The sequence below is a fragment of the Emys orbicularis genome, chromosome 6, assembly GCF_028017835.1.
Source record: "Emys orbicularis isolate rEmyOrb1 chromosome 6, rEmyOrb1.hap1, whole genome shotgun sequence".
Lineage (NCBI taxonomy): Eukaryota > Metazoa > Chordata > Testudines > Emydidae > Emys > Emys orbicularis.
The window spans coordinates 103,457,514-103,469,533 of record NC_088688.1 but is presented as its reverse complement, the minus strand read 5'-3'; the positions used below and the strand labels follow the sequence as shown (position 1 = coordinate 103,469,533).

At 38.8% G+C, this 12,020-nt stretch overlaps 1 protein-coding gene across 3 annotated transcripts in view; it reads left to right on the top strand.

The window, feature by feature from the left end:
• Nucleotides 1-12,020, top strand: part of FOCAD (focadhesin) — a 177,958-nt gene that overhangs the window by 125,837 nt on the left and 40,101 nt on the right. For all 3 annotated transcript variants that reach the window (XM_065406352.1, XM_065406351.1, XM_065406350.1), the window contains 4 exons: nucleotides 1,684-1,776; nucleotides 4,880-4,968; nucleotides 7,195-7,236; nucleotides 10,606-10,714. In XM_065406352.1, the coding sequence (XP_065262424.1) occupies nucleotides 1,684-1,776; nucleotides 4,880-4,968; nucleotides 7,195-7,236; nucleotides 10,606-10,714 (333 nt within the window). The remainder of the gene's footprint in view (nucleotides 1-1,683; nucleotides 1,777-4,879; nucleotides 4,969-7,194; nucleotides 7,237-10,605; nucleotides 10,715-12,020) is intronic.

Below are 12,020 nucleotides of genomic sequence, written 5' to 3'. Positions count from 1 at the left end.
AATATAAATTTAAACAAATCAGCAATCTATATCAAAAAGAATTGGCAAAAACACACTCAGGTCAGGCAAGGTCTTGACCTAAATGTTACCTTATCTATACTCATTCACTATCCGTAATTTAAAAAAAGCTTTCAAAGCTCTTAATCTTATAATTAACAATCCTTCATTTTTATTTCTCTTTGTGTGTGCGTATGTGTATACATGTGTTACCCTTTTCTACCATTTAATCTATTGAGGGATGGGGTGGAGGGTACTCTATGATTCTTTAATGTTAACATTTCTTTATCTTCTGCAAGCATATGTTAGGGGATTTTTATTACTCAAACTCCAGAACCTTGTATTTGTGTATTTCCAAACCTTGTCAGGTTTTTTTTCTGTTACAGATTTTGAGGTGCTTGTGGTTTTGGGGTCTTGATATTTAGTTGCTTTTAATGATACCCCAACATAATTAAATTATTCCAGTTTCTTTGGCAAGAATTTTTCATTGCTATGTTTTACCTATGATTGGGGCTCATGATTCTGTAAATTTAGGCCCCAGTCCATCAAAGCACTTAAGTATATGCTTAGTTCTGAGCACTTGAGCAATCCCATTACAGTGTAGCTAGCTACTTTCTGGTGCAGTACAACAGCTTTAGTAAACAAACTGTTGTTAAGCTGCACAAACGGTTACCAGAGGCAGGCTCTGCGGAGATGAACAGCCGGATACCAATTTACCAATGGGTAGAAAATAAAGTTGTTGTTATTAAGACCACTTATCTTGTCTTGATTTCAGCTGTGAAATTTCCAATCTGAGTTTTAAGCTAGAATATTTCATAGATAAATTCCTTTGTTTAAAAAAATGCTTGTCTATAAAGATTGGGTCCAGATCTACTCTGTTGCCCGACTGCAGCTACCTTGACTAATAACCCCACCTTCCATCCCTCTTAAAACTCGCTACTTTGATTAACCTGCCACAACTAATTTCCATTTTTGTCATTTACTTCTGTTCTTGTGTGTAACATAGCACTTCTAAAATAGAACTTGAATTTAAAGAAAAAACAAACGAATTTGGAACTATCAAGCCAAACCACAATTGCAAATAAAAACAAACTAAATCACTCTCTATTCTGTTGCATCCCTTGTTTGTTATATGTTTAGTTTAGGGCCCAAACCTGCCAACGCTGCTAAGTGTAGTGCTTCCTATTGGGAATAATGCACTGACCTCACTGGGATCAATTTATCAATTCAATAGCATTTGAATATTGAAATAGCATCCATCAGCATAGTATCTAAGTGCTGCTGTAAACTAATCATAGCAGTGAGTATTGTACTTGGGTGTTTGTAGGATCAGCCCATTAATTTGTAAACTCTTCTAAGCATATGGACATTGTCTTATGCTTGTAAAGCACTGTAACTTGCATGACACTGCAGAAATTGTAATTGAATTCAGTGGCATTTCAATTGTGTGGCTGAAGCAGAGTTTGACCCATTAAATTTAATACCATTCTATTCAAAAATTTTCAAGTACTCCTTCAGTTAGCTAGATTGTCTTTAGATTTAGTATTTTATTTTTCTTTGGACAGTTAAGTACAGTACAAAAAAGATCATTTGTCTTTATTCTTAAAATGCTAGCGATGGATGTAAATCACATTCTTGTTAAATTATTTCTAATATAACTTAAGTCCTGTTCGGTTTGTCATGCAGGTTAGTATCCAGCCTTCTGAATGGCACCGCTCTCTCCTGCTTCCTCAGTGCTGGCTGGGATTTATGAGTAGAACATACCATGCAGTTTTACAGGTAATTTGAGTTGTGTGGTGTTTTGTGTATTTTCAGTTTTACAATCAAGGACTTCCCTGCAAATATCAACATTTTTTTAGAAAGACTCTGCATTTCAACTTGAATGCAAGAAAATTAAATAAACATAAGGCAAGTCTTCAGGTTAAAGGTTGATAAGAGTTCAGCCACAGCCAGCGTCTGATGAAGGCAAATTTTGCACAGGTCTGGTTCCTGCTCAAGAATTGACACTCCTAGGCTTACTCCTGTTCAGAGTCCCACTGGAGTCAATGGTTCAGACTGTGTATCACTATTAGAATTTGGGCTCTGACCTTGAATTTTAATAAATTATTCATTACTGAAAGGAATTGTATGAAAATACTGGAAAGTGGGACAATCTGGATAGAAAAGAAACTGAGCTCCCCTTCCAAAAAAAAAAAAAAAAAAGTTTTTCATATAAGTCTTTTTTCTCCACACACACACACACACACCCCTTTCTCTTTGTAATCCTTTGTTTCAGTCAGGACTAGAAAGAGAAATGCTGTCGTATTATAAGAGAGACTATACTGGCAGTATTTCTGACCCACCCCAAAGCAGGAAGTACTGGAAATTTGACCAGAGAATCTGTTCCAGTGAGATTATGCAGCCTGATTTCCAGACCACAGAGGTTCCAATCTATAAAATTGTAGCAATAAATAGCTTCCCTGTCAAAAGCAATGTATGGTTGGCTTTGTCCTGCTATCAGGGATGATTCATGTTTTCTCCCCATGTATGTCAAGTGATACTGGACACTTTCATAGTCTGAGCAGCTCAGACTGCTGAGTAAATTCCAAACGTTTCATGGAAGTATCGTCTTTGGTGAGGTAATGTAACAGAATTTATACATGAATGAGGGACCATTAGAGATACCATTTTCAAAGCAAATCACTTTTTAGTTAGCACAAAATGTCATGTTTAAACACAGCCTTGTTACAAAACAGAACTAGCAAACCTACTTTTTAAATAGTAATTTTAGGTCTTAACTATAGAGAGTAGTACTTGTTGCCTATATTTTGTTATCCTTCTCTTTCATCTGTCTACCTCGAACACTAAGATTTTGTGAGAAGAACAGCTTTTACCAGCTCTGCTTCTGAAATCCTCTCTAGGATTTTCTGTCATTTACTGGAGCATTGAAGCATACCGTTGTACCTTTGAAGTCTGCTCCCATGTATTTACTTGCTCCTCTTTTCAGAGAACTAGAATAATAATTATACCTTATGCTTCTGTAGCACTTTTCATCTGATGCTGTCAAAGCACTTTACAAATATAAGTTACCATAGTATGCCTGTGAGGGAGTTATATTCCCATTTTACATATTGAGGACTGAGGCACAGAGAGCCTAAGGGCTCAGTCCTGCAAGGTGCTGAGCACTCTATACCCAATCTAGCAAAACACGTAAGTATGTGTTTTGCTTTAAGCACTTGAGAAGTCCCATTGAGAGTATGTGTACATGCTTAAGTGCCTTGCAGGATTGAGCCTTAAAGGTATGTCTACACTGTAGCTGGGAGTGAACCTTCTAGCCCAGGTAGACAATCTTGTACTAGCGGACAGGTGTGCTAATAATAGCAGTGTGGATGTTGCTGCACTGGCAGAGACTCAGGCTCGCCACCCAAGCTCAGACCCAAGGGGTCAAGTGAGCTTGCACTCGAGTGGCTAGCCTGAGCCTCCATTGGTGCAGCAACATCCATTTCACTATTTTTAGTAGGTTGGCTCAAGCCCCACTCGAGTCTGTTTATTGGGGCTGGGAGGCACGCTCCCAGCTGCAGTGTAGATATTCCCACCGTGACTACGGTCATACAAGCCTGAACTTAGCAATGTGCACAAACACATGCTTAGGTGCTTTGTGGAATTGGAATGGACTTAAGCATGTGCTTAAAGTTGAGGATGTGTTTAGATGCTCTGCTGAATCTGGATCATAGAGAATCAGTGGCAGAGCTGGGAATGGAACGTAGGAGACCTGACTCCTGGTCCTGTCTATAACTACTATGATCAGACTTCTTTATTTAGTCTTAGTGCTTGGTTGTAAGGAGTTTTAGTGTATAGTAAGACAGAATGTGAATCTACAGCAAACGAGCTGGCCATGTGACCTTGCTGCCACACACTAACAGTTCCACAGTGTGCTTGAAATGGAAGTGGGTCAGAACATATTATGGATTCTGTTGTTGTGCACTAGAAGTTCCATGGTGTGCTTTGACGTACTCCCCTTTTAAGCGCACTGTGGAACTTCTAGTGCGCAGCAGCAGCAGGGTCCACGTGGTCAGTTAGTACGTGGCAAGCTAGCTCGCCGAAGATTCACACCGTGGCTTGCCATGCACTAACTCTTTGTGTAGACAAGCCCTGATTCACATTTTGTGAATGCCATTTGGATTTTGCAGAGTTTACTCTCTTGTGTTCTCAAGTTTTCATGATTATCCCACGGAAAGATGTTGAATGTTTGAAAAACAGTGCTTGTGCTCATATATTTTTTCCATCAAGACTTAATAAAATCAGTGGTTGTCTTGGGGGTGGAAGCTAAACCTAGACACCCATTCTCAGTCTCCTACTGAACAGATTTGCTTAACACCTTCCAATCAGTCCTTCTCAGATCACAAAAGCATCCCATAAACCACTGTGGTGAATCCAATAGCACATCCTTTGAGGCACAGCTAGAACTGGCATGAAGGATTGCAAAGAGGACAGTGAGTAAAAGGTTGAGAAATTCTGGTTTAAATGATGCATTAAGTAAACAATAGGTTTTGCTGTCGTTGTACCTTTGAGGTAGTTGGTTTCCAAATCTTCTTCCCTGTGGGATACAAGTTTGTTGATCCTTCTTTGTTATGAGGGAATAAGTTTCCTTCCATCGTTAGGAAGCTGGAGCCATTATTTCTATCTATAGCAACCACTCCACTCTTCCCAGAATCAAAAATTGCAATTCTTTCGCTTAATACATTGTATATTACAATGGGATGTAGTATCAAGAACAATTAGGTCCAGTCATGATATGGATCTCAAGGGAAAGGTTACATCTGTTGCACCAGTGTTCCCCGCAGAAATCTCAGGATTATTACCCATGCAAGATCTCCTTCTGATTTATGTTGTGATTCTGCAGGGGAGACAGGCAGAGCTGGAGATGCAGTTAAAACATGGAAAAGAGGATCCTGAAGAGGTGCAGTACAAACAGTTTACAGCCTGGCTCTGGTAAGAGAATGACTGTCTGCTCCTCATCACTTGTAACAGCAAGTGAGGGGGGCAAAAGGGTGGGGATACTTCAAAGGCTTTAATGTTGCAAGTTTAATCATCAGTATGAGTGCTAATGAGAAAAAACAGATATGATCTCTAATTTTAAAAAAGATGGAGAGAAGAGAGTGTAGGTAAGGATGCTTATATTCACAGGTAGCTAACCCTTTGCAGTAGTGACAGTAGCTGGAAGGAATTGAAAACTGCAATTATTTTATATCCTGTTATATGAAAACCTTTTGCTCAGTGCATAATTGAGTAACAGAGACAAAAATTATGCTGTCTTTATTGAGTATTACTTTGTCATATCAAGGCTTACATTTCTTGTAAAGACAGTCTTGGAGGACGGAAGTTGGGGGTGCATTCTCGGATACCATGATGATGGGCACAATATAAAACTTAAGGGTGTGTGTGTGTGTGTGTTTTTTTAAAGATGTGTACTCTCGTCCAAATCTTCAGCTGGTGTATATTAGTGTAGTTCCATTGAAGTCAATGGAGCTATGTTGCTTTTCCAGCAGATGAGGATTTAGTCATGTGTTTATTATAGATGTCTTTATTTCTCTCTCTCTCTCTCTGTATTTTATATGTATGTGTACACATTCACATATACACAGTCAGGATGGTCCTTACAATAAATTTAAACCGTGAGTTGGTATAAAGTCATATTTGATAGGGAAAATGTAATTTCTTAGTTATTTTATTCAACTAAGCACTGAGTATATGGTAGATAAAATAGGCCTGATTCTCTCTTCTCTTGAAGCAGATTTTTGCCAATGGCACTGTATTTGATCCTCTGTATCCCGTCAGGTATAAAGAGAAAAGTGTATGCTCTCCTAGAACTTCTGAGGTAGGGTGGAAGTAGAAGACGTTCTTGCAAAATTGCTTTTTAGGTCAGGGGACCAACAAAATCTGCCTTAACCTCCTCTCCCCAGTGTTTGTAATTGCTTAACCTAAGCTATTAAATTTAACAGTTTTTTAAAAAGTGATTTAAATTTGTGCAGGTGCAGATGCAAGTGCTAAGTCAGCAAAGGAACTGGGCTCCCAGTTGTAAGGTTGAGTCTCTCTAGGCCCTTCCTCACGGGCTCAGTCCTGTAAGGTGCTGAATACCCTCAATTCTTATTGACTTAAAAAGAGATTTGAGGGTGCTGTGCACCTTACAGGATCAGATGAGGGTAAAAGGAGGGGCCAGCACTCAGAGGACCTATTAGGTATTTATCAGTATTGCCCACCCTGAAATCTGACCTTGACGTTTGCTATAGTGGAGAGGGCAATACTGAATTTTACTGTTTAATGCATTTTTGCACCATTATATTGGTTGTGCCATTCAGTGTAAATGCTTTCAACTTAAGTGGGGTTTTTTTAGTGACTGTGCAAAAACAAATATTGTGCTTAAAATGAAACATTGATTTTATTCTTTAAAGTATGAGTGACCTATACACTTTGTTTTATAGCTACAATTTCAAACATTTTATTATGTGTTGTAGAAATTTGATTGAAGGATAGATATCTTTTTGGGTTGGATGACAGTCCTAGTTAAGATTTACTACTTCGTATTGTAAATTGTGGTGTATGGGATTTATATATTAAAAAAAACTTGCCAGTATAAAAGATTTATGGCCGCTCATCCTCTGGATATGAATGCAAAACTAAACAAATGAAGTCAAGTCATGTGTTGTAAATTGATCACAGTAACATAGAAAGTATTCTAAGTGACCCTATAGCTTTCATTTCAATAAATTTAGACTATTGCACCACCTGATAGCTTAACCACACATAGTTGTGTTCTGGACTATAATAAATGTTGGATAAATTGTTATAGTTCTCCATTGTAGAATATTTTCATTTTATTAGGCTGGGGCGTAGAACATCGACCTGGAAAGCTATCTGCAATAGCTAGATGATCAGATTTATGGCTGCTGCATGAACTTGTATTTTCCACAATGTAGTATAAAATCAGATAAGAGCCTTTTTAGAGGACAGTTTTAATGGATTTAAGGATGTGAAAAATGTAAGATGGTATGTGACAATTTTTACTAGTTTACACTAAGTTTTATAAAATAAGTATTGGATGTGATGTTTGCTAACAGAGTGGTCAATTGGAGGACTAGAGGGAAAATGCGTCATGGACAAGTTCATGCTGCAATGTAAAGTATAATGTGCTAACTTTACTTTTTGTCTCTCCTGCAGGGTCAGAGACATGCTGACTGATGTTATCAAGGGTGCTTCAAAGTAAGAATTGTTCCTTTATTAGAGGCTAGAGAGTGATTTCCTCTGGATTTTTTTCATTGTGGGTGATGCAAGCCAATATTTCCTATTGATGTGATTTCAACTTATAGCCACAAGTATAAGGATAGGAGCTTTCCCTCCATGTACTGCATTGTATAGTTGGCTAGGTGCATTTTCTGAAGAATTAGGCATAGGCTGCTCAAAAGGCAGAATACCACTCTATGCACTATTGGTCCAATCTTGTATGGCAAAGAATTTTCCTTAAGTCATTCTTTTTATAATTTTATTCCTCTCAGCTGTCTCTGGGGTGGAGCATCACCTCTTCAAAGCTAACCCACTGTCTCTCACTCTTAAGGGTTCCTGCTTGTGTCCAGACCCCTCTCCCTCCTGAAGGTAGATGCAGATACATATTTTCAGGCGGTCACTGGCATGTTAGCTCATGGCATTGGGTTAGCAGTGAACACTCTGGTCCCACCCTCAAACACCACTGAAAGGCTTTAGGAATGGTACTAGTAGCTTGATTTCTTCCCTGCGTACACGTACTTCATTGATGGACATCACTTCACTGTGCTCTGTGGTTGGTTAACCTGGATAACAGCTTCTTGTACTTGACCAGACAGGTGCCAAAAGCCACGAATCTGGATAAAAATAACTCTTAAAATCACGGGCTCTGCCATGGAGATCGCAGCAGTGATAGAACCACATTGCTGTTTATCATAGGCTGATTCAGTGGGTGGTACCTGCTTGAGCTGCAGAGAAGATTAGTCTTAAATATATTGGGAAATTCAGAGTTCTGGCAGTTCTAGATATTCAAATTTTCTGTAAAGATTTTGAAGGTTTTTGCCTTTTTAACCATGCAACTGTTCTTGGTGAATGCTGCTGTTGGAAATGTTCACATCCACATGCTTCCCTGCCAATCTACCTTCAGGTAGTTCACTCCTGGGTAGAGGAGGAGATGAAGAAGAGGAACTGATTAAAATTGAACTCTATATTTTAGCTACTCATTAAATGCCTATGAAAAGTTAGAGAAATAAAGGTTGAAATCCTTTGTGTAACTACTATAAAGAGCAAGATACAATACAGGGACATAATGAACTCTCAGAATGTCATTTCCTGGCTCTAAGTAACAAGAGCCAATGTATTGAAAAAGAAAGTACAAGGTTTTTGTCATGAAAATGGTTCACTGGTCAAATTAGTTCATTAGGTAACTTTTCACTGTTGGTTCCTGGGGTTACACTCTCTTCATGGCTAGCTTCAAGGGATTTCCCATGGACAGACCATGCCGCTGGAGCTTTTGCTATGTTTTATGTTTATTTCCTAGTCTAACTTCAGTAAATTCCAGGATAGAATGGTCTAGTCTTTGAAACATTTTTGGTTTTTCTCATAGAACCTAGTGGTTTGTGGGTCTGTGGCGTTGGTCTTTATGCTGACAGGCTGATATTTTGTTCTATGACAGTAGAATGTTTTTTATGAATTTAAGGCATCCAGGTGAGGGGGGGCAGTTTAAAAGTGTCTGACAGTTGAGGCATTTTAGAGTGCAACCACTGTCACTAGCAATAGACATAAAAATAAATGACTACATCAATAAATTCAGAAGTGATTTAAGGTAACATAAGAAGAATACTCTGAGAAATGAACTAGCCACCTAATCAAAATTATTTTAGCTATCTCTGATCCAGAGTGGTCTAGGTTTAGTGTCCCAGAGCTGAAAAGTTAGTGACATTCAATTAAGACGCTCATCTGCCTTATCAAAAAACAATTTTCAGATACAAAAAGAAATCTCTAAAGACAGGAGAATGGGTTTGAGCTTTCAGAGTAGTACATATTTATAGTAGTAGTTGAGCAGTCTTTCTGGATATGCAATACAGTGATGCAGTGTGTAAAAACGGAAACTGAAATGTAGAATACTTCATCTAACCATTACTGTACATTACATCAGCATCCAGTATGATGGTATTTCACATGTTCTATTCTACATAATACCTAAAAGATAGACTACAGGATGACAGAGAAGTACTTGGAGCCTATCTTTGTAGTCCTTTTTCTGGACATAATCTGAATGCCAATGTCTTTGTTTTAGGAAAATCTTAAGAAAAAGTATCTCAAAGCATTTAGCAGGAAAGGCTCACAAGAGTACCTGTTCCCTAGCAATTTCCAAAATCAAGATGATCGCAATCTAAATTTTAATTGATGGGAAAACTTGGATATGAAAACCCAGTTTTCCGCTTCCTCATTTCCAGCACATACACAAGCACAGAGCCTCAAAAGTGCCCAACAGTGGCTCTAGTGCATTGTAGCATAATTCAGATTTAAAAGTGTATGTGCTGGCCACAACTCTAGTTGCACCTGATGTCTCACAAGGTAAAAAACTTGGTGCTGGTTTTCGCCCTATAATTTCACTGACATTTAGGAATTTTTTATGCATTTTAACCTTGCAGACATGATTACTGCTTCACTGCCTGATTCCTATATGCTGAAAGAGTATGGCTAAGCCACTTGTGCACCTAAACTCCAGAGCTACTGGAAACTGATCTGTTTATAACAAGAAACTTTTAAATACCAAAATACTGAGGGAGCGTACATTTATCCAGCATTGTCAGCAAATCCTGTGCGCAGCTGTGAGAGTGTTCCAATCTGTGTACCAGGGAAGAGTTGCATTTCTGTGCTAGCACATATTGGAACTTTTCTTTATTACATTTGTATGAAATCTTAATGATCTGTGGTAAGAATGCCACACAACACTTAGCTGCATAAAGCTTTATAGCCGGGTAAGACAGTGGCTTGTTTTGTGGCGGTGTGTGTGTGTGTGTATATATGTACCGCTGCTGCTACTGTAATAAGCACCTACCTCTCCAAGCATTGCACGCTTTTGGAAGAGTGTGGCTGCTAGATTCAGCCATGTTAAGATTTTTGCAAGATTAGTACCACCATCAGACAAATTATATAGAAAGAATTTTAGATCTTTTCAGCAAAAGCAAAATATATAAGTGGTGTGAGGCAGACTATTTAGCTTCAAAAGACTTTCTTTAGTTGCAGCAATAGTCTCTCTCTCTCTCTCTCTCTCTCTCTCTCTCTCTCTCATATACATATACACACATGTTTGTGTTAGGCTTTGGATGACAAAGGAAAAAAGAAAACTATTGAAACAGTAAGCTTAGTTTCCTCCCATCTCACTGTGATGTGAGGATGAGATGTGGGGCACTTCCATTGGGTGGGTGAACCATCTGAGATAGTTGTTAACTTTGAGAATCTTGCTGAAAGGTTGATATTTGCTATACAGAACTCTGGTGGCATGTGCTTTCCCAATTATTATTGTGTTTCATTATCTCGATCTCTTATGTCTCATTAATTACTGTTTATTCTTTTCAATAGGGACAGCCCAGTGGTGAAAGGAAACTCTATCTTAGCTTTAACTGGCCTTGCAGTTGCTGTGGCAAAATATGAAAATAGCCTTTCTTCAGACACTGAAGTAGGACCAGAGGTGAGTTAAACCTTAGAAACACCGTTTTGTCATCTTAATGTGACTTACAATCAAAACAAAAGCACTGGGAGGTTGCATGGCTGAGAGGTCTGATAATGGAATGCAGAACCCCTCACTCTCTCATCTGTTCATATCTAGTCCTGCTCAGTAGTGACCATCTGCTAGCTCTGCTCTGTGCGAAATGAGCTTGGTGGTCTCAATCTGAGTGTGTCCTCCTCACACAAAACACCACAGTTGACACATTTGTTGTCAGTATTGTCAGAGCAGAGAAAGATCCAGTAGATGTTGAGGCTCCCCCACCTGCTTTCTCCAGATCAGACTTAATAAAATGTTTTGAGAGAGTTTGCAGTGCCACTGCCTGTGCTCTACCTGTACTGCAGCTCAATAGAGGACTTCACTTTCTGGGACTAGCAATTTGGCACTTGTCATGAGCTCTAAATTCGCACCTGGAAAAGATCATTTGTTTTAGAAATAGATATATCCACAGTATGTGTGGGTGTGTGATTTATGTATATAAATAATTACATTCACAACTTTAGTCCTTGTGTCCTCTGCCTCAGAGTATTGGCACTGGCATTCTTCTTATGTTGACCTCAAATCCTTAACCTTGGTGCATTATTTGGTCAGGAAAGGAGAACACCTGTTCTGCTTGAAGATCATTATTAACATGAATCTATTTTTCAGCTAGTAAAGTGATGATGAGTTGCTGGTATTTCCCAGTGTAACACAGTACAAATTGATAGATAGTTTGGCTCAAGAAGCTGCTTGTAACACTTTACGTAACAGAAAATATAACTAGGAGGAGAGGGAAATGTGGATTGTAGCTAAATGTGAAAAGTAGAATTATTATGCCCAACTTTTCAGTGTAATAGAAACACCACAAACTAGTAGTCTGAATCTGTCTTATGTTAATTACCTTCCCACTGGATCTGTATGGGTTGGAAGAACTGTAAAGGGCCCCAGCAGCTGGGAATGCCACACACTGTTTTGCACTGACCACTCTGTCCAGGTCAGGAACAGTTTCGACAGGCTCTGGAAGGACAGTAATTCAGCCTTTTTATTGATGAAAAACATGGTGATGATGCAAAGCCTTAAGGAGGTTAAAGTGAAAAAAATTATGTATCTTTAAGACTCAAAGGACTTCAGAGTAAGAGGAATGAAGATTTACTTGATACATTGTGGTCTCCCAGTATTCTTGCCCCAATGCCAGAAAACTGCCTGTCTCCATCATGTAGCTGGTTTTCAACATGTTGACTTCCTGAAGATTCTTCTGAAACCCAGTCTCCATTAGGTTACTATGGTATCC